Here is a 22,324-nt window from a genome sequence, read left to right on the forward strand (position 1 = left end):
TGCGCTTGGATGCTATGGGCAAGGCTTTGCCATGATCTCTGTTCAGACGAGATCGATGAGCTCTCCATGCTTCCTGCAGCTGTGTCCCAGAAGCCGTGCTCTGGAGGCACAGAGCTGCTCTGGTTACAGCCCAGCAGAGCTCCTCAGCTCCAGTGAGCTGCCGGTACTGGCTCTGAGGCTACTGGTTGTCCCCTGTACATGTTGTCAGGGGTGAGATCCTGTCTGAGCATGGGCTTGTGCCTGAGCCATGTGATGGAAGCATCCCCTCCTTTCTGGCAGTTCTTTTCCAAATATTGCATTTCTGTTTTCTTCCATCGCTGCTGGTTGTGTGCATTATTACACTACTGATAATCAACTGGAAAGTATAAAATAGAGTTGTTTGCCTGAAATAACTTTTGGTTTTGCTTAACTCCCTCCCAATGATATAACTAATTTTCAGTATTTAATGAGGCTTGCAAGCCAAACTCCAAGCACTGTGCAGGTGCCCTGACCTGAGCAGAATACACAACAGCATGGCAGCTGCTGTGCACAAAAGCATTCTTTCAGTCCTTGCATCAGAAGTAGAGGGATTCTCAATTGCTGTTGCAATTGTGGTCGCTTTGATTATATCAGAGAGTCATAGAATGGTTGGTTTCCCTACAATTACTCCACCCTTCTCTGCACTTTCTGTCCAAGTAGGGAGCTGTAGTCTTGCTGTGGGGTTCTGCGCTAAATTAGAAGGGATTTCGTAGAATCATAGAATGGCCTGGGTTGCAAAGGAGCACAATGCTCATCTGGTTCCAACCCCCTGCTGAGTGCAGGGTCACCAACCAGCAGCCCAGGCTGCCCAGAGCCACATCCAGCCTGGCCCTGAATGCCTGCAGGGATGGGGCATCCACAGCCTCCTTGGGCAACCTGTTCCACTGCCTCACCACCCTGTGTGAAAAACTTCCTCCTCATATCCAACCTAAAGTTCCCCTGTCTCAGCTCAAAACCTTTATTTCTCTTGTCCTTTTTCTGCATCTCTTATTGAAAGAGATCATCAGGGAATTTCCCCCTAGCAGCAAGGCCTGGCTCAGCCAGAGCACAGCACTCTCCTACAGCCAGCATGTGTTACACTTGGACTACAACCCATCCTACCCTAAAATTATGGCTTTTGTCAGCTGGTGATATTAATCTTCCCTCTAATTTCTTTCAGAGCGGACTGAGCTAAATCCTAGAAGCTAACAGCTGATTTTTTTTCCCTTATACTCCAGGCCACCGACTCAGATTACGAAGACGAGCTGCCAAAGCATTCCTTTGTGAACCATTACATGAGCGATCCCACGTACTACAACTCCTGGAAGCGGCAGCAGAAAGGGGTGAAGCACCCAACATCCTACAGATACGAGGAGTGCTCCGCCAGCGAGACAGAACCCTATTTCCAGACTGTCATCACGACACAGAGCTCAGGAGGGGTGTACACCCCAACAGGACAGCCTGCACCCGGCTCCCGGACTCCAGTGACAGGCTTCTCCTCCTTTGTCTGACACGGGGTGGGAGGGAAGAGCCCAGCCGCGATGCCGGCACTGCTCGGGGTCAGCCACAGCAGTGACCAGCGGCGAACTGTGGGTAGCTTCTCTATCAGGGTAGAGCGGATGGGAACACGGATGAGGCTGATCTGGTTTTGTTCTTTATTTGTCTTTTTTTTTTTTCAGTTTGTTTTGGGTTTGGGTTTTTTTTTTGTTTCGTTTCATTTTGTTTTTTTTTTTCCTGAAGACAATCAATTCTCAAATCACAGAGCTGAACTAGCCGAACCTTTGCTTAAAAAAAAAAATAAGGGGGGAGGGAAAGGAATTCTGAAAAGCGATGATTTTAAACCACTTGTGAATAGTTGGGGTTTTTTAACCACTTTTTTGTAACACTGCTTCAGGAAGCAGCTCCTGTGCCCTCTCTTCCCTCTTTCTTTCTCTCCCCTCTTCCTATCCCCCCCATTTCCAAACAAGGAGGTGAATTCCCCAGATGCAATGAGAGACTTTGTGATGTGATTCGAAGAGAAAACATAAAACCTCCCAGGCTCCTTTTTTTTCTTTTTCATTTCCTTCTGCCATCAGGGTCAAGAAGTTAAAAACAAGAAGGGACAAACTTTTACATGAAAAGCAGACACCTCCTCTCTCCTCTCCTCTCCTCCTCATTGCTCCCCGTGTTAGGAGCAATGGCTGATTCACTTAGGCTCAGATGTGTCACTGTGGCTGCTCTCAGCTCACTACTGGAGTTCATATGCTGAATTGCTGACCTGCTTTCCCTTCTTTTTCAAATGGGACCTGCTGGAATCTTTAAATATTCCAACTCCAGGGCCTCTAGAAGAGCAGATGTATCAAAAGAGCTCTGTAGGCAGCAGTGGGTGAGACAAATGGGAAGAATTTGGATGCAAGGTCAGTTTATTTTTGGTGTGGCTCTAATTCTCCCTTGTGGACTGCATGTGCCGTTTGAGTTGTTCATTTTCAAAAGTCAAAGGACAAAATCCAGCAAGCCAGAGGAATCTTTCAATTAATTGCAGTGACAAGCGAGAGAGTCTGCTAATTGATGAGGGTTTTGATCATGAAAGTTACCCTGCCCTGTCAGTAGAAACAGAGCGTTCTTTCTTGCCCAGACTCTGCAGTGATGCTTACTGGTCTGTAAAAAAACAAGTGGTACTTGGGTTTGTTTGATTTTATTTTTTTAGTACAAAGACACGTCACATGGATTGGGTGAGTTCTGGTGTCCACAGGTGCCTTTTATTGATTCTTCACCTTCATATCTAGGAGAAGCAACAAAGTGTCCCCAAATAAAGCTAATCAGGTTTTCAAGTTAGGGCTGTGAATTATCTTGTGCACATTTATCGGCTGCTTTGTGTGCTTGAAGCTACAGCCTTTGAAAAGGAGAGAGGAGTTTTTGTTTATTTTCCATCCTTTTGTACAGCTCCCCTTTTGTTTTCTTTGTTTCTACCTTTTTCCTGAGTCTGTTTAGCAGCACGTTGTTTGCTCACAAGGAAACTGTCAGGGCTTTAAAGGAACTGAGTGGAGCCCTTGGATCTAGCAGCATTCCTGGATCACTGCACTTTTTACCACAAGTATGAAAGGCAAATTTGAAAGGAGGCACAACCTCGCCACTCCAGCACCTGGCGTTCCCTCCCAGATGGATGTAGGTCAACCAGGAGAACTGGCATCCTGCTGCTTGCTAATGTCTCACCAGGGCACGTGTGGGCACTGTTCCCATTGCAAATTGTCCCTGGAGAGAGGAAAATTGTCCTCTCTATGGAGATGCAGGACAGCGATGGCACTGGATGACAATGTCTTAAAGGCAGGTTGTTGAAACCAACTTAATGTTGATGACACAGCCTGCCTGTCCGTGCTCTTAGGGCTGGTTAGAAGCTGCTTGGTTTCATCTCACCTGAACAGGTGAGGTCCCAGCAGTCACCTTTCTGTGCCTCTCAGGCAGGGCAAACCAGCTTAGAACTGCCTGTGCTCTTTGGCACTGCCTCTGAGCCCTGCTGCTCTTGGTGCATACAGATTCTGGATAGCACTGACACTGGATTGTTGTTCTTCTCCAAAGGCTCCAGAAAGAAAGAATTCAAAACCAAAAACCCCCTCGGATGTGTTCAGGGGCTTTTGAGTTTGGAGTAATGATTCGTGGATCATTAAAGGGACTTGTAAAGGCACCTACTTAAGCCAAAACCCTGTGAGCCATCCTCCTCTCCAGATCTGGGTAGGACATGTGTGGGATAGAGGAGAGGCTCTAAAGCAGGTTACTTGAGCTGATGGTGAAGAGGAATGCAAGACAAACAGGAAAAACCACTGCCTTCTCTGCACTTTGACTGTTCTCTTAAGCCATACGGACTTTGCTTTAATTACAGAACTGACAATGAATTGTTTGCAGTCTGCATTTTTTGGTTTCTTAGGCAAATTTACCTGTGTGACTTTCCATTTAGTTTTCTTTTTCCATGCATCAGATTACTTATTTTAAAACTCTTATTATACATACATGGGACACAAAGGTGCTATTGCTGTTGGGGTGCTAAATGGGCTCATCCAATGGCTCAGAGAGGCAGTGCTATGGGAGTCTTTCAAGGACCACTGAGGGACTTGTGGATACAGATTAGAACAAGATAGATCACATACTGAAGATCTTGCTCCAAAGGACAGCGTGGGGTGAGTAGCTTCATATCTCCTGAATACTGCTGGATCTAAACTGCTGCAAGGTGCAATTATTCCCTGGGACTGTTCCGATACCACATTGAGTAAAAAGGCAAGAAAGCCACGGGGAATGAAGAAAATGGAATCTGTGGTCACAGTTGCACCGAAGGAAGACATGGGGAGCAGCACAATCTGTATAAAGCAAGAAGAAATGATCCCTTTTTTCTCAGTGCCATCTGCAACTGAAATGCTCGAGCTCTCTGGGGTCCTGCCGCGTTGGCTGCACGGCCCTTTTCTTCTGACTGCCACCAAAATGAAAGGTTAGGAGTGATGGCTGGAGGTCCTGCTGATCTGAGCAAAACCATCTCTGTTCCATTCCAGATCATTATTACTATCGATGTTGTTTTGTTTAGCAGTTGGCTTTTCTTACTTACAGGTTTATTTTATTTAGGCTTTCGCTCAGTGTGGACATGCACTGCCCTGCTCACTCCTAAAATGAGAACAGGATATGAGTTCTCCTGCCCAGTTCACTTATAGCTACATGCATGATGCCTGTGCCTTCTTGCTCACATGCTGTATTGCAAAATGTGACAAATAGGTAGGTTTTATTTACTTCTGATACCAGGTAAATTGTTCCATCTAGAAGGAAACACTCCATCAGTTAGCAAGAAAGCTCTCTCTTATAGCTGTAATCTTTGGGAATTACAGCTTTGAAATACGACTTTTAAACATTAGCTGTCATTTTACAATAACTTCACCCATCAAATCCACTTCTGTTTCCTTCTTCTTGTTTAGAACCGTCTTGAAAAATGAAGACTTATATGTAAAACTCCTTGTTAGGGCATTTTATTTGTATTTATTTATTTTCTCTGCCTTGTTTCTCAGGTCTCCGGGTGACTGTTATTAAAAAATAAAAGCAACGTTATGAAATGACCGAGGGAGACGTTTCAGGGAACAGCTTAACAGGAGCTCATTTTTCATGTGGTAGCCATGGGAATATCCCATTTCATGCAGAAGAGTGCCATGTCACACACGGCGTGTCCCCCAGCACAGGTTGCTCCCTCAAGTGGAATATTTTCCATTCCCACCTCTTAATCTCAATTTGGTGCATGGCTGGTGCTGCTGGGTGAGAAGGGACAGGAGAGGGCACTCTTCTGCTTCCGTTGGGGACAGCCTCTTCTTCCCCACCCTGGGAGTCAGCAGCTGGAAATTCCCTTGTGGGGAGAAATGAGATCATGTTGGTCAAAGGCTTTCAGAGGCAACTGCTGAAGGAATCACCCTGTGCCAAGTGATCCCAATATTGGAGGCAGTTAGCACTTAAAAAGGGGAGGGAAAAAGAGAGAGAAAAAAAAAAAACAAAACTAATCCATTAACCCCAAAGTAATTTTTTTTCTCCTCATCTGGAGTGCTAAAACCAGTGATGCTTTGCAGATGGACTGAGATCTCGTTTCTTCTGCTTATATCCAAGCCTCTGCCAGAAGCTGCTGTAGCAATATTTTAGAATAAATATCCAGGTCTGTCTTGAAGGGGGGATACATTTATTATCTTTGTCATTGCTCTCCTCAAGAAATACATCAGGTCATCCAAAGATTATCCAGTCTGCTCTCCAGAAAGGGAGGATAGAAAGCAGTTCATGCAGACAGAGCACCGGTGTCTTCTCCCACTTGCAGTTTTCAGACTAAACAGGGCAATCCTTTTAGAGAAAGAATTTGTCAGGGAATTTTAAAATAAAAGAACGATGACTTTTGGCAGGGCCGCTATAAATCAGCCATCCTAGAAACCTGAGACATAAGAGATCACGATCCCAAAACATCCCGTCTTTGGCAGTTTCCTTTATCAGTAGTAGCCGAAAAGGCACATACAATGAGGGATCCTATTTGGAGAGCAAAAGCCATCACAGAACCACTGCTAGACAGGCAAGTTGTATTGCAGACCATGTCGTTCCATCTAGAGTTCCTGTTGTTGCTTAGATCGGCGTGGGTGGAGTCCATGCAGCATCATGGCGTTAGGAGAGGTTTGTTGCTGTTGAGCTTACACAGAGGCCGCACGCGTGACAACATGGTTGTACAGTATGCTCTGAAACCTTAGGGAAAGCCACCCTTCAATTAGGAGCACACAAACCCCAAGACTGAACATGTTGGATTGGGGTTGAGCCTCTAATGGCTTTACCTGACAAATCCCTTCATTTCTTCATATTTTTTGTACTCCTTTTCTTCCCCCTGCATCTCAGACCCAGCCCTCCCAGGCAAAGTTGGCTTGCACTTTGTGGAGGTGTGAAGCTTGCCACCCACTGTAGTAGAGCCAGCACTGATAAGCACACGTGTGACACATGGGACAGGTGAGATGTGTTTGAACAAGAGGTGAGATTCCTTTGTGATTTGAGATTCAGGCATTGACTCAGAACTTTCATCTTCTCAAAGCTGCCACCTGCCCTTTTTAAATGGCCTTGGAGCCTCAAGACTTGACAGGAAAATCATTATTTCTGTTGATTACTGTTTGATCACTGTGCACTCTCCTGGGGCTTGAATCACTGGATATAGAGACTGGCACGGGGTCACAGAGCTTTATATCAAAGTGTTTTCCCATCGATGTCCAATTCTTTCCATCTGGAAGGGACACCTTTCTGCTTGTCAGCAGACGTGGTGATGTCCTGCAGGTGGGACCTGGGATGTGGCATCCACGCTCCCCGGTGGTGATGCTGAGCCCATGGCAGCAGTAGCAGGTTGCTTTGCCACTCTTGGGATGGGATCCGTCCTCTGACCTGGTTCCTGCTGTCAGCTCAGGGGTAGGACCACCTTACACAGCTGTTTCGGAGTTACCCTTTAGTGTTATCGGGTCAATTGCTTTCACTTCAGTGTCTCCTTGGGGATTTGCCCTGGATTTCCGTTCCACGCCTCTCGTTAAGCCTCACCTTCACCACTCCACTATTTTATATGAGAAAGTTACTTCTTCTTTTGCAAAACTGCTTCTAATTAAAAGAACCCTTTTGGAATGCGTGTGCCTTTGGTACTTTTATTGAGGGGTGGGATGAGGGGTGGTGGGGAGAAAATGTTTTCAAACCACTTCTGTTATTTTTGGCTAGAAGAAATGGTTTGGTACCTTGCCAGAGTATTCACGATTTAACAGCTCAGGACAGTGAAAATGTAACACAGGCTGAAATTCCACGCTGTTAGTTCTGGGCTATAAAATCTTATAATCCCTCGCTGCTTTTCAGCTCAAACGAAGCTCTCAAATCGTTTACACCCAAAATTTGGTCAGCCTGAAATTTGTGGTGTTCAGTGGTGATAAACTTCCTCCCGGATGAGCTGAAACCCATTGGGGCTGCTGGTTTGTGTGCTTTGGTTGTCCCTGCAGGGTGGGAGCAGCCGTTATTCAGGTCCCACAGGGGTGCTGGTGGCAGTGGGCTGGATCCTACCTCCTGTAAACCCATGCAGCCATTAGAATGGGAGGTGACTGTGGCTTTTCCCTGGCAGGGAAGCAAACCACATGCAGGCAGGTTGGCTGCAGCCCTGCTGGAAAAGGTGAGAGGTGGGAAATCATTGCTTTCCAAGGGCTGGGAGTCAAACTGCTAAGGAAACAACTCTTGTTTTCCTGCTCCTGAAAGGGTTACTGTAAACAATGCAGTGTTAGATAAATACAGGCACCCCCCTGACCGGTGGCATGTAATAACTTAGAGGTATCAATGTACCCATTTTGAAGATGAAAATCCTCACACTGTAGAATTTTGTGAACAAGGCATTATTCTGCAAAATTGCCAGAACACGCAGCAGTACTTTTTTTGAGGTCATTCAGCCCCAAAATGCATCATCCTCTGCTTCCAGCCCTCGCTCTGCTCTGGATACGTTTCCTTCGTACATGTTTTTATGGTTAGGAATGGAGCACGGACATAAACACTGGAATGGATGGGAAATCTGCCATGGCATTTGTAGCCTAAACAATACCAGAGCACACAGACTGACTTCCTGCCCTGCCTTGAGCAGCACAGGCAATGGCTTGACTGAATCAAGCAATCAGGGCTTTCACTGCTGACCCTTTTCCTGCTATTTGTCTCATTTGTTTCCTCTTCTTCCTCCTGTGTTTTTGCTCTAGGGTTATTTATTTTTCTCCTTGCTCCTTTTTTTTTCATTATTTAAGTCTGCCTCTCAGTTTTATATATATATATATATATATATTTATTTTTTTTTTTCCTCCTCTTGCTTTGACAATCATTTTCATTCTGAACCTGCTTTTCCCACAAAATCAAAAGGAACTTTATCTGAACACATTTTTCTTCCTTATTTGTGCACATCCGCCATGCCTTAAGAAAGGGAGTCCTGCTTTGCTGTATTGTTTCTTTGGAAATGCAGGATGTATCCCTCTCTGAGCCCAAGCAGTATGATCACTGAAGCTTTGGTCTGAGCTCCCAGGCCCATGGAGACCTTTGTTAGGTAAAGACCCTCATTAGGTAGAGACCCTCGTTAGGTAGAGACCTTTGTTAGGTAGGCAACTGGTATGTTTACCACTATTCGTTTTCTAGCTAGGGTAAGATTAAGTCATGAGACTGATGATATGAAGTCATTCTGCAGCATTTTCACAGACAAGCATCTCAGCTGCCAACAGGGCTGATGAAGTCATCTGCAAATTCAGAGAGTATTTCCCTATATATGGAAAAAACCCTTCAGTTATCAGCACGTGGTGGAAGAGGAAGCAACCCACGCCCATGGAGTCACTGGTAGGCATGGCTCTGCATTGTGCAACTCTCAGAGGCTGAGGTCAGCAGGCGCAGCACAGCCTGTTTTCGAGGAAAGCAGCCTTGCAGTGACTGAATCAATGACCCTGCTGCTCCTTCTCACTCCTTGATAACACGGGACTGTGTCAGCGCTCACTTTGTGCACTGAGCAGAACGCACGCATAAGGCTGAAGGGCAGTCCTGGAAAAGGGCTGTATAGTGCAGCCCAGGGCCTCGTGCCAGGAGCCATAAAGCACCATACAAACACGGGTAACCTCACCGCAGCCCAGTCAGGCTGGAAAGATAAATATTCCTTTCTTTTTAGCAGGAGAAATTTGAGGCCCAGATGAGCTCTGCCTATGGGACCATGCATAGTCTATGTGCCCAAGTGGCCTCACTTGCAGACGTCCTCAGTGCAGGGCAAAGAAAACACATCTTTCTTGCAAAGCAGCAGGACAGGTTATTTTTGGGTCTCTATAAATTGTCTCTGTTCTCCAGTGCTATTGCTCATACCATACCAGGGGAACACAACTGACCTAATTAAAGTCTCATTCCAACAGAACAAGACTCAACTGGTAAATACAAACTTTAAACAAAAAAAAAATCTTGGGTTCTTTTTGTGTACGTACAAGCTGATCTGCTTGGGATGAACAGCATGGAGGTGGGGGCTGGGAAGAGCAGGGTAATTAGAGTCACCAGGGAAAATGAACTGTGGAAACTGTGGAAACAGGGCAAATTTTCAGATTAATTTGTGGGACAGTAACTGAATCATGCAGGAGACCTTCTCCTCTGGGACAAAACCTTGTGTAACCTGACAGGAATTAGGAAATATTTTATCACCCACAACAGAGGGGACAAGGAAAGGAAGGATTCAGCATTTCAATCCTCCATCCCAGAAAACCCTCCCAGGCAGACAGGTGAAGGTGATGCCATTGATCCACACCACAGGAACAAGGGATGAAGGGAGGAGATACCTAAATTGCATAGAGCAGGTAAGGGTTAACCCAGCTAGCCAGGCTGCTCCAGCCCTTCCTGCTGGGTTTCTTGGTAGGGATCCTGCCCAAACACGTTTCCAGTGGCTCACATCCAGCTCTCACTGATAAGGAGCCAGTGACAGTGAATGAGCAGCAGCACTTCATGGCTCTCCCCATTCCCCACCTCCTTAAGAGCAATTAACACAGCACAAGCACACCTGGGCTGAGCCACCCGCAGGAGCCTTGCTGCTCCCAGGCCAGGAGGAAGGTGCTCTCAGGACATTTCCCCTTTCACTACCTTTTCTCCTACAGAAAACAGCACCTTCAGCAGTTTTAAGCATAAAAACCACAGGGCTTGGCACAGTATTGACCCTTCAGTGAAAGGAGAAACCCTGCCCAAGGTTTAAAGTTTGAGCCAGGGAGTAAACAGGACTCCTCCTCCTGCATCACATGAGCGCAGTCACAGCTGCAAGATAAAAAGCTCATATAGTGAAGCCCAAGCTGTGTGGGAGGAGTGCTGTCAGGCTGTGAGTTCGATGAGGTTCCTTCCAGACCTTTCCCCCATCACTTGGTTGCTCCTCATCACTTTCCTGAGCCTCCTGGTGCTGTAAGTAGTGACTGGTGGACAAGCACCCTGGTACAAAGTGCATTCACAAATGCTAAAAACCATTTTGGGGTGTTCCCATTTTGTTTGCAAGGCTGATAAGCAGGAGTGGGGGGGAGAGAGAAGGGAATCATGGCCCAGGGCAGCCAGCTGAGAGCATTGGCTGCCTGCAGAGACCTTGCACTGTCCTGGTGTTAGTGGGAAGGAATGGGGCTTGGGGAGGGCGTAAAGAAATTTCTGAGGTTTGGAGTGTTTTGTTCTGTTTGCTTTGCTGCAGAGATCCAGAAGCAGGAGCAGCTTTGCTTTTGCTGCAGCAAACTGTCTGGTTGCCTACGTCAGTCATAGGAGCTGTAGTAAACTACTCAGGTACACCCCAAGGTGGTCCTGGGGCCCTTGTAGAAGGAGAGCACCCTCAGCAGGTCTGCTGCTGCATGAAGCAGACCAACACTGCAGCCTTTCCTGTGTGGCAGGAAGCAGCTATCTAACCTACACTCAGGGTGAAGAGCCTTCTCTTCTCATTGCATAAATGCATCTCACACCCTGGCTTTGTTCTGCAGCTATGGGATATGGCCCTACCAGACCTTCAAGAAGCTGGGCATTCCTGGCCCACAGCCTGTGCCATTTTTGGGAACATTCATGGGGTATCGACAGGTGAGTAAGGGCAGCTGCTGCCCCAGGTCTGCTTTAGGTTCTCACTGCTGGTACTGCTTTTCCTGTACTTAAGACATCTATTTTCTCTGTCCTTGCTTCCTTGATGCTTGCAATGGTACAATCATTAAAGCTGGAAAAGACTGCTGAGATCATCCAGTCCAATACTTTCAGATAGGAAGCTCTACAAGTGTGTACAGAGAAATAAAATACACCTTTAGGCTCTGGCTGATCTGAATGAGGTATGTTCTGTCTTTCTCTCCCTTCACAGTTTAAGCTATCAGCTTCCTCCTAGATTTCTAGCCACGATCCAGCAGCTGAAAAGCTTTTGGAAACAAAGGAAGTAAGTGTCCTCCAGGCTGCTGCTTTGGGAGCATTGTGTGCTGAGCATCTGTGCTTTGGGTCAGTGCTCAGCAATCCCTGCCCAGTCACTCTCTGTTCCACAATCTCAAAACTCCAGTGAACAGATTTCTGTTCAACGCTGTAGCGTTTCCCAGTTAGCAAACCTTTCCAAATAACAAGGTGTTAGCCAGCTCCAGGTAACTGCCAGCAAATGCAGGACGAAATGTATTAGCTTCAGCTTCTATGAAAGAGGCATTTTCCTTTTTGTTTGCTGGGCTTACAGCATGGCATGTGCTAACTGGTTTAGGTGATGCATGGCACTGTGTGTTCCGTAAGTTTCACCCTCCCATCTCTACATTACATTTTCAGCTCTGGTTGGCTGGTGGAAGTTGGAAGGGCAGTTCACTTTCTCTGCTCTTTATTCCCTTCAGTGCCAATGTCCCTCAGTGTCTGTGTCTCCCCGGCCTCTGCCGGCAGCTTTGATCGCACTTTCTCAAACTGTTTGTTTCTTGTTTCCTCTTTTGCAGGGGCTCCTGAATTTTGATCAGATGTGCTTTGAAAAATATGGTAAAATCTGGGGGTGAGTTACCATTTGCAGAGCAAAATTCCCTGCAAATCTTCTGTTTGGGGTGCTTCTCTGTCCCAAAATAGAACATTGCCATTGTGTCCCCAGTGCTTTAATGCCAGCAATGACAAGCTGGGGCATGGGAAACATCCAGGATCACTCCTGGAAATGTCTACATCCATCTTTGCAGGGTTCTCCTGCTGGGATTTCAGTACAGTGCAGGGCTGGAATGATTGCAGCCAGTTCTGGAGACTTACACTTGTATAAGCTTTGAGAATAATCTTTTTTTTTTTTTTTTTTTTTTTTTTCTTCCCTCTTTCCTACTCTGGGATCATTCAGAACTCACTGTAGTGGAGTTAGTGACCTCAGGGCCAGGATCTCCCCATCCTCCAACACCCAGCACATCAGCGCAGCCGTGCCTTTATCTCTCAGCTCCAGATGCGTTAGTGTAGGAAGGCACCAATCACTTCCTAACCACGCAGCCTGCCCAGAAAACTCTGCTGCTGGTGTCAAACTGAGCCTCGAGCCTTTGAAGCCACTTTTCTGTCTGTCTGGAACAGAAAGCGAGCTGCAGGCTGCTGCAGTGCGTTTCATCCTGCTCCCTCTTCCCCCAGCACCAGGGCATGAGCTCCCTTTCAGCCTTCTCTCCCTGCTCTGCCCTGGTTCTGTGCAGGCAGGCACAGAGCTCTCAGCATGCTTCTCTTGGGAACCTCTTAAACCCAAGCCAAAGCATCACACAAAATCCATAGGAGCTTTATGAAAACCTAGCACAATTTTTGGGAAGATGAAATGTTCTCAAGCCTCTTGAAGATTGCAGCTTTCCTTGGCCGTGGCTTGAGGCTCCTGCCATTCAGCTTTCAAGTTTTTTGATTGGAAAATAGAAAAAACAGATGAGTTTTTCCCCCTCTCATTGCCTCATAGGCCACGCAGGGAGATCTCTTTCCCCCACAGGTAGGCTGTTTGGGGGGGTTTATTGACTCCAGCCACCAGTTGCTAAAGCTGCCTTTTATCTGAATGCACACTGCTATGAAAATCCTTCTGCAACAGCACAGTCGATGGTTAGAAGTGCTCATGCTGTCTGTGTTTGGCCCTGTCCTTTTTTCCCTCATCTCCTCTTTTACTGCATAATAAAACTGTTTCTCATCCCCTTGGCTGCTTTGTCAGAGGGGACGCAGCTGCGTGGACCTTGCGGGCTGCAGTGGTCCATGCACAGAGCAGCAGACTGCTTCTGTTCTGCGTGACTGTGAGCAATGCACTGACCATGACTTTCTCTTGGCTTAGGATTTTTGATGGCAGGCAGCCCATAATGGCTATTCTGGACCCCGGGCTCATCAAAACCATCTTGGTGAAGGAGTGCTATAGCACTTTTACCAATCGCAGGGTGGGTATCCGTTCTTCCCTCTTGGGTCAGAGATCATGCACCAAGGAATGAAAAGTTTCTTCTACTTCCGAGTCTCTCTGGGCCCTTCAGCAAGCAGCTGCTCTCTGTCATGCCCTGATTTATCGACAGTATTGCCAATGAAACTCTGCTGGAGCAGTGGGGAGGCCAGTCTGGCTGGAACATCAGCCTAGGTTCGCAGTGGAATTGATGTCCTGTCCACATCTTACGCTTTCGTTTCCATTTCTGTTTGCTGGTAGAGGTAGAGCTGCTATGAATTCAGGGGCCAGGTCAACACTCTGTTGTTGTTAGTTGTGGTGGGCTTTTTGCTTTTTTTGTTGCTGTTGTTGTTGTTTTTCCACTGCTATATTGTTAAAGGGATCTGGGAACCTTCGCCTGTTGCCCTGCATAACCATGTCACTTTTGCCGTAAAATTTTGCCTTTACAGGTCTTTGGTCTGAGTGGGAGACTGGAGTCAGCTGTTAGCATGGCTGTGGATGACCAGTGGAAAAGGATTCGCACTGTGTTGTCCCCAACATTCACCAGCGGGAAGCTGAAAGAGGTAAAGAAAAGCACTGACTGAGGTTGGAAGTAATACCTTCCCCATGCCCTCCTCCTCTCTCCTCCAGAAGCTGTAGACTTGATCACTGTGGCTTGGCAAGTTGCAGGTGGCCATGAAGAGTTGACCAGCCTTGCTTACAGGGTATGAAGGAGTCAATTTCTTCTGCTTTGTTTTGCGTTTCAGATGTTCCCTATCATTGAGAGCTATGGTGAAAAATTAGTGAAAAACATTGAGAAGAAAGTGGCTAACGAAGAGCTCTTGGACATGAAGAAGTAAGTAACCATGTGGGGCGGAAACAAACGTGTCTGTACTCAATGTGGCCATGGAGCCATTTGGAAAGCCATTTTGGAAAGTCATAGATGTGGATTTTGTTGTCATTTTCACAATCTCTTTTTACCGATGAGAATCAGGATGCTATCTTGGTTAACCTGTACCACGGTCCAGTGCTTTCCAACGATAGCCTAGGTTTTTTACACTGAGAAAAACCAGGGGGATGAATGCAAATGGGGGAACTTTGGGAAAATGCAGTGGTGGCTACGGTCGAATTGGGACAGGAGCTGCTGTGTTAGGAGTCTGCACTGAGTCCTTGGTTAAAAGAGTTTCCCTCTCAGGGATTTCTCCTAGACAGGCTGTTATTCATTACTCTGGGTTTGTTCCATTCACTCTCTTTTATTCTCTACACAGCATTTTTGGAGCCTACAGCATGGATGTGGTGGCCAGCACTTCTTTCAGTGTGGATGTTGACTCCATGAGCAAACCCAATGACCCCTTTGTCACCAACATTAGGAAATTTCTCAAGTTCAGTTTCCTAAGCCCATTATTGATGTTCATAGGTATGACACTCCTCATCTTATAAAGCCTTGAATTGGTCACAAGTGGTGACCACCTGCATTTCCTTTTAGCTCCCTTATCTCAGAGTCCACTTTGCTATTTGGGGGGAGCACTTTGCAGAATCCGATTCACCCCCCCAGGTCTATAGAAGTATTTCCCCAGGGAAATCAAGGTCAAGTTTTGTGCAGCTCTTGTGGGTCTTTGCTGCAGCCTCATACATGCAGAGATCCTGTTTGCCATGAAGAACTTGTGCTTCATACCACAGAGAGCTGCACTCAGTGCAGAACTGAGGGCATATCGTGATATGAGATCAGGAGACTGAAAGAGCTGAAGGCAGGGAAAAGCAATCTGTTGGGTATAGGTATAGATTTGTCCCACTTCTTTCTGTTAGTTTGGGGAGCCTTGCTCTAAATCCATGCATGTTCTTTTCTCACCTTCTAGTGTTGTTCCCCTTCATGATCCCAGTGCTGGAAAAGATGAATGTGACGCTGTTATCTAATGAAGTCATGGACTTCTTTGATGTCTTCTTCATGAAAATGAAGAAGGAACGGGAAAAAGGGTACCACATGGTGAGTACCCAGGTGGCCTTTTCTTTTCACTGTGCTGTTCTGAGCAGAGGTGGAACCTGGTCATGTCTTCAGAAGCTACGGTGGATTTATTTCCTTCTCTCTGTAGTGGCTCCCAGCTCATTAAATGTGGGGAGGACCAGAAGCATGCTCTACCTGGGCTTCCACATGGGGAAAGTCAATGCAGTCATCTGGTCTGAATCTCCAAGTGCTCTGAAGTTGTGGGGCTGGGTGCAGCAGGTCCCTCAGCATAGAGCTTGCACTGGACAAGATTTGGTTCCTCCCTCCCCTATCTTCTCTGACTGCCTCTGTTCCTCCCCAGGACCGAGTGGACTTCCTGCAGCTGATGATTGACTCACAGAGCTCACAGGATGGCTCCAAGTCTGCTGGGGAGAAGGGCTTATACAAATGTATGTCTTGAGATCTGTCCTCCTCTCAGCAGAGAGCAGATGGTTCTAGTTAAAGAGAGGATGTGGGAGAAGACTGTAGTCTTTTATTCTATGGGAGTCTCAAGGTTGCAATAGCAGGGCCATAATAATGCTTATTGCATATGAGTCGTATCTTATTATATCTCATTTCCCAGGATAAATCCCAAGGGCTGTTTATCCAACAAAGAGCAAAGTCCTCTCTGAAGGCCAGTGATGTTGGCTGTGCTTTGTAAAGCACACAAAGCCCATATGTTGCATGCACCTTCCTCATCTACAAGCTCACCTCTGTTGCTCATCCTAGGTAAACTGTTGGATTCGAAAAATAATGGATCAGCCAAGGCAAAGCCCAGTTCATCAGCATCTATCTAGGCAGGAAGCTTGTTAACTTGTGATCTGCAAGGACAGGATATTTGGATGTTGCCCCACGCTGCAGCCTGCATCCTGGCTGCAGTACCAGTGTGGAATTCTGTACCATCTCTATTACTGCTGCCACAGGGCTACTGATCCCTCAGCAGTATCTGGCTGAACTCAGAGCCCAGAGGAGCTGCTTGGCATCTCCTCACCTCTAATTTTTCCCAGCACGTGCCCATATTTTGTTTTTTGCCCAGGAAGCACGCTTCAAGGAGATAACAGATTTTCTAGATGAGGATCAGGCTATGCTGAGCTTCACCAGTTTAATTCTGCTTTCAAAGGCAGTGAACTAAGACTGCCAAACTTGACAGTGGTTCTCTGGCTTCACACCAGTGCCAGGCTGCTGACCGTGTTGCCAGAGGCTGCCAGTCCATGTCAGCTGGACAGGTCCTCTATCAGGTATTAGGTAGTTGTCATCCAGGTAATGCTGTTGATAAGTAGGATCTTGGATTCCTGAAGGTTAATCACTTTTGTGCTGTAGATTTCAGCTTCTTACATGTCTTTGTGCCTCTTCTCAGCATTAAGTGATGAGGAGATTCTGGCCCAGGCTCTTACCTTTGTCTTTGCTGGTTATGAAACCACCAGCTCCACCCTCAGCTACGTCTCCTATCACCTGGCCATGCACCCTGATGTGCAGAAGCGACTCCAGGATGAGATCGATGCAAACTTGCCCAACAAGGTGAGTGGTGAGATGCTGGGGTCATTCCCACCTGCACCTTGGAAACCCTGCAGGGCTGAAGCCCCGTGTTTGCAGCCATTTTGCAAGTCTTCCTCTCCCCCACATCCCCAGGCTGCTCCTACATACGATGCAGTTATGCAGATGGACTACCTGGACATGGTGGTGAATGAATCCCTGCGGCTGTACCCTGCTGGGGGGCGGATTGATCGGATCTGCAAGAAGACAGTGGAGTTCAATGGGGTGACCATCCCAGAGGGCATGGTGGTCATGATCCCAATCTATGTGCTTCACCATGACCCGGCATACTGGCCCAAGCCAGAGGAATTCAGGCCTGAGAGGTGAGGACCAGGTGGGGGACAGCTGCACGTTTAACATGATTCCTGGCAGGGGACATGGCAGAGAAAGCGGGGAATGCGTGATTATAACATTAAATTAGGCATTTATCAATGTCTGACATCTAGTCCCAGCATTACTGCGAGGGGAGTTTTATGATCTACATCCATAAACTGTGCATGGAATTTAATTAACTGCATTGAAGGAAGCGACAGTGAGAGCAGCTCCCAGCAGCTGTAACGTTGAGGGGTTTATGGTGAGATATTAAAACGAGAGCCATTGGGTGACTGGCATAACGCCATGCAAATCAGCAATGGAAGGGCAAAGATGGGTAGGAGATAAAACCTAATTTTTCAACTCCAGTTATGAAATAATTTCTGTATAGGAGGCTCTGTTAGCCCCTGAAAAATGAGGCAACAGCCCAAGGCAGACTTGGGACATCTTTAGCTGGCCAAGAAGACATTGAGGGCTGGCCCAGAAGTCTGTGCCCTTGATGCTAACTCCAGTATGCAGATTTGTTTGCTTTTGAGACATAGCATGGCAGAGGCATCATGAAAAGCTTAGGGGTGGAGATGGGTCCTGCTGGGATCACCACAAACCACCAGGACCCAGGAACACTGCCTTGGCTGCAGCCACTCCAATGGGAGAACTCTGGCAATGGGCATGTTGCACCTCAGTTATTCCAGCAGTTTAATCCTTACACCAGGTGACAAATGGAAAGGGCAGATGGGCATGGACTCTTCAGGAATGGCTTACCTCACTGGGAGTTCATCAGAGGGTTGTGTTGGTGTCTCAGTAGTGAGGTACTTCACTGCTGACTTAATGTGGCCAGACCTCAAGCACTGGGAGTGAAAGGCTTTCTGACATGAAAACCAACTGATCACTAAGAAGTATTACTAAAATGCTCAGTGGCGAATTCCTCTGTGAAGCTGATTGTTCTTCCCTGTTTTTCATGATGAGGAGAGGAATGGCTGACGTGTCTCAAAAGCAACCCTCCCTTTAGTCACGCAGGGGGGGGATGTCTTTGTGTTCTCTCTGTCCTTTGATCTGAAAGGAAGACGTGAAGCTGTAGACCTGTGCGTTTCAGGGTTTGAAATTTGGGCTCAGCTTAGAGGGAGCTCTGAGAAAAGAGTAGTTATGAAATCGTTAGCATATTTCTGGTCTTCACCTGATGCACCTGGAGATTCACGGCCACCTCCAAACAGCTGGATAAAAACAGAGGAGTAAGGTGTCTGTTGGGACAGGAAAAAGGGTCTTGGCTGCATTCTTTTCATATGCATGGAATCGCAAAAAGCTTTTGCCTTCCCAGACCCCTCATTGCTTCAAATCTGAAAGCTGACATATCCCGGAACGACAGTTCTTTCCAATCTTATTCATTTATGTTTTCTGTAATCAGGTTTAGTAAAGAAAACAGAGAGAACATTGACCCCTACACCTACCTGCCATTTGGGGCCGGCCCCAGAAACTGCATCGGAATGAGATTTGCTCTCCTCGTCGTTAAAGTGGCTGTGGTTGCCCTTCTACAGAACTTCTCTTTCAGACCCTGCAAAGACACTCCGGTGAGAATACGGGATGATGTGTCATTATCTGTGCTCTGTTCCCACTGGGATGATCCTCCGTGCTCTCTTTTGTCTGCGTCTCAGGACAAGTAGGGATCTGACTCACTTACACATTAAATCCCTCTCATCCCCAAGATACCTATAACTTCAGGACCACTGAAGCTTGTCTGTGGGTTTGGGTTTTGCTGTTTCACGCAGAGACCAGGGAGGAAGATTTCACTGAGGATTAGAGAGGCGTGTGGGAATATCTGCATTTAAATGCTCTCAGTTGTTTTAAATGCTTCAGCACAACTTACTGATACTTTTTTTTTTTTTTTCCAGCCTCTAGAGAGGCAGATTAAATGTTGGTGGGATGCATCAGGCTCAAATCCCTGAAGTGTTCTGCTTTGCTTTGGGTGCAATTAAGCACTGGGGTGCTTTCTGCCTGCTGTGCCCTGCTGGTCTGTCCTGACCCAGCTTAGGCACAGCAGATCTCCTCCCCAGCCCGCTCCAGGGCTGTGTTTTGCAGCATAAACACGGCCAGCAGCAGTGAGGCCCTGAGACAGCAGAACACATCTCTTATGGGCCACCAGGCAGCCTCTAAAGCAGAACAGTTTTTGAGCAAATATGATCTGAGCTAAATTTGAAGTGGTGGCCCTCTCCTGCTTTCAGGCTATGCAGGCTGAAGGGCGCAGAGGTGAAGCAGGAGCAAGTTCCCTCCTTCCCACCCATTTTTGGGTTTGCATGGGCTCCCACACTGTGCTGGTGGGAACAGCTGTGCAGAACAGAGCTGCTCAATGCTGAAGCAATGCGATGACTGCTAGGAATTACCCATCAGCATGTCCTGAACACATGGCACCTCCCTGTGATGCAGACAGCTCACAGTCTTCTACTGCTGCTCCTAGCTGTGAGCACTGGGTGCCCAGCCCTGACGTGCTTTGCTGCACCACCTGCCACCAAAGGTCATGCCATTAATGTGTTTTGCTCACTAGGTGAGCTTGGAGATTGAAACAGAGGGAGCACAAGTGTATTCAAAGGACGTTTGCTGTATGAAACAAAAATACTCATAGAATTATTACTTGGCACAAGTGCTCGGCTGGAATCTCTGCAGGTTCAGATTGCTACTCAACTGCTAACCTGGAGGTGAAAGACTGTAATAGTCCATTAACAATGCAGTGACCTATCCACCCTCCTCCAAGTCTAATGACATTTTTCTAGTCCTCTGCAATCCATAAAATTGATTATTTTTATAACTGCCTTTAATTAAAGGGAGGCAAGTTAAATATGTATTGTATTATTGGTGGCCATAGGTTTATGGGGCTCTTTCAGGCTCATCTTCAGAAAGTGTCATGTATGTTGGATCAGAGGGGGAGGGAAAGATTCACCTGAGAACATCCTTTTGGAATATATGTATGGATGTCTCTGCCTCCTCACACCCCCACTGATGGTACACTGGGCTCAGAGCCATGTTGCTGAGATTTCCTGAGGCTCACTGGGATGTGGGGCTTTTAGGGCAGCATGTAGGGCTGGGGGAGCACTGTCTTTGTCCTGATGGGGAGAAGAACAGCTGGGGCATGAGCAGCATGTCCTACAAGTTGCCTCCCTCCATCACCAGTTTCCAGAGTGTTATAGTGAGATTTCCACCCCAGCAGAGCTCAGCACTTTTCTGTGTAACACTTGTTCCTTTAGACTGATCCCAAATATCTCTCTTCATTTCTTCCTTCCCAGAGAGCTTATTGCTCCTCCTGCTCCCATTACAGCCTCACTGCCCTTCGTGGTGACACATTTTGGCATTAAACAAAATGGCACCAGTGCCCCTCTTTGGCTTCTGCTCCCTGGATGGATTCTGGCTGCTTTTGCCTCATTTCAGTAGCGTGCTGAGCTCCTCTTACAGCCCCAGGTGGATGCTGGCATTCACTAACCACTTGGTTCAAGAGCTGAGGGCTGCTATCCCCCAGCTCACAGCTGTTTTATGTGCACAGCAGTGATAGCTCTGCAATAAACACAGCTGTAAAGCCAGGCGGTGCGCTGCACACAAGGGGTGGCTGAGATGCGTGTGGGCTGGAGGGGTGTTTTCTATGACGTCAAAGTCCTTTTGCCCATCTTGAATGGCACTTCTGTGTGCTGTTTGTTTCTTTTTTCCTCAAGATCCCCCTGGTTCTGGACACAAAAGGTTTCATGCAGCCAAAGAAGCCTATTGTCTTGAAGATGGTCCCCAGAGCCCATGGCGATCTGCAGAACTGAAGGAGCTGTTCAGAGACTTTCAATCAATGGTGCTTTCCCTGCCCAACTCTGGAAAAGAGATGCAGATTGACGCTTGCACTCTTGAAATGTCAGTGATGCAAATCCCTATTTTGACATGGGGCGTTAGGGGTTTGGCCTAGCATAATTAAAAGAGCATTATCCTAATGAAAATTCCTTGGCCTCAGATCCTGCTGTCCCAGACCACAATAGGCATTTTGCAAGACCATTTGCGCTCAGGTTATTTGGGTGTTTTTTTTTCCTCTCCCTCTGAAGAGGCACTTTGCTCAGCAATTTGATTCCAGACACTGTCAGTCTCTTCTGGCAGTGTAATTTAAATCAAGATAGGGGGAGCGAATAGCACATAGTTAAGTAATGCTACCATTGCTCCTGCTTCTACTGCCTGCTGGGCAGCTCTGTGTATCTTCTGGTTTTATTCTCCTGGGGATGTGGGTTTTGTCCAGGGCTATTTCCTCAGCTATGTGCTCTGACCCTGACAAGTGTTCAAGTGGTCATGTCCTCGCAGGGATGAATGTCTGTCGTAAATTTTCTGATACTGATTTATTTAGATTTTCTTGGGATTTCATGCGTGATTCAGATTGCAGACGAGTTAACTGGTGGAGCCCAGAGACAAGCAGTTGCCCCTAATGACTGGAGCTTTGTGGAGTGAGAGAGAAGTGCCCTGCGTGTTTTGCTGCTTGTTTGCTTGTTTCACCCCAGGCACACAGCTGTCTCTCGCACTAGTGACTGTCAGTATAGGCAACATCTACTGCACTGCCACTGTGACACCTTTTAGTCTCTGACGTGCATTAGGCCACCGTAGGACAGAATTAACTGAATTAATGATGGCACAGGGTGCAGCACTGAGAGCCTTCAGATGTCCTGGACAGCCCTGGTCTAGCAGAAAAATGTTGCTTTTGGCTTTTGAGGACAGGGAAGTCTTCCCCATCCTTTGTCCTTGTTTCATGTTCTAGAGGACGTAATGCTCTGTGCTGTCCCGTCTCCTTCAAGCTGCTGATGAGAAGCTAATCACAATAAAATGCTCACTGCCTCTTTCACATAAAATTGAAATCAGTCTCTTGCTTCTGCTCTGTCCTCTGTATACAGATGAATCTACCTGTAGGTCTCAGAAGCTTTTGGCCACAAAATGATGTGGTCCCATCACTGCTCCTAGCAGGGCTTCCTCATTCCTTAGGAGCAATCTTCAAAGCATCTCTGCCTCAAAAATCAGCACTACTTAACGGATACAGAAGCCAACTTTTGCAGCTTGTTTTTTTCACCATGTTATCTCAAGACAAATTGCTGGAGGTGCTGGCTTGCTTGTCTCAGCTGGACATTTGTCTTGCTGTGAGAGCAGAGAGCTCTGATTCCTGTGCCTGCTCC

The 22,324-nt window shown here is 47.0% G+C and overlaps 2 protein-coding genes across 10 annotated transcripts in view; both read left to right on the forward strand.

Annotated features, from left to right (window-relative positions):
• SDK1 (sidekick cell adhesion molecule 1) overlaps positions 1-7,125 on the forward strand; it is a 363,622-nt gene extending 356,497 nt beyond the window's left edge. For all 4 annotated transcript variants that reach the window (XM_042863994.1, XM_042863995.1, XM_042863996.1 and 1 more), the window contains one exon: positions 1,236-7,125. In XM_042863994.1, the coding sequence (XP_042719928.1) occupies positions 1,236-1,508 (273 nt within the window). In that variant the 3' untranslated portion in view covers positions 1,509-7,125. The remainder of the gene's footprint in view (positions 1-1,235) is intronic.
• Positions 7,126-10,316: 3,191 nt separating this feature from the next.
• On the forward strand, positions 10,317-21,115 carry LOC122175947 (cytochrome P450 3A21-like). 6 transcript variants are annotated; one of them, XM_042863999.1, is made up of 13 exons: positions 10,317-10,422; positions 10,977-11,070; positions 11,937-11,989; positions 13,256-13,355; positions 13,801-13,914; positions 14,098-14,186; positions 14,599-14,747; positions 15,187-15,314; positions 15,634-15,721; positions 16,669-16,829; positions 16,941-17,167; positions 18,559-18,721; positions 20,849-21,115. In XM_042863999.1, exons 1-13 carry the CDS (start codon positions 10,352-10,354, stop codon positions 20,942-20,944), a joined length of 1,533 nt encoding a protein of 510 aa, XP_042719933.1. In that variant the 5' UTR covers positions 10,317-10,351; the 3' UTR covers positions 20,945-21,115. The 6 variants fall into 6 exon arrangements, with proteins under 6 accessions (XP_042719933.1, XP_042719934.1, XP_042719932.1 ...); XM_042864000.1 differs by lacking the exon at positions 20,849-21,115 and adding an exon at positions 20,429-20,619; XM_042863998.1 differs by lacking the exon at positions 20,849-21,115 and adding an exon at positions 19,373-19,952.
• Positions 21,116-22,324: the final 1,209 nt, after the last annotated feature.

This window comes from Lagopus leucura, unplaced genomic scaffold (genome assembly GCF_019238085.1).
Source record: "Lagopus leucura isolate 7727_CA_CO unplaced genomic scaffold, USGS_WTPT01 Super-Scaffold_760, whole genome shotgun sequence".
Classification (NCBI taxonomy): domain Eukaryota; kingdom Metazoa; phylum Chordata; class Aves; order Galliformes; family Phasianidae; genus Lagopus; species Lagopus leucura.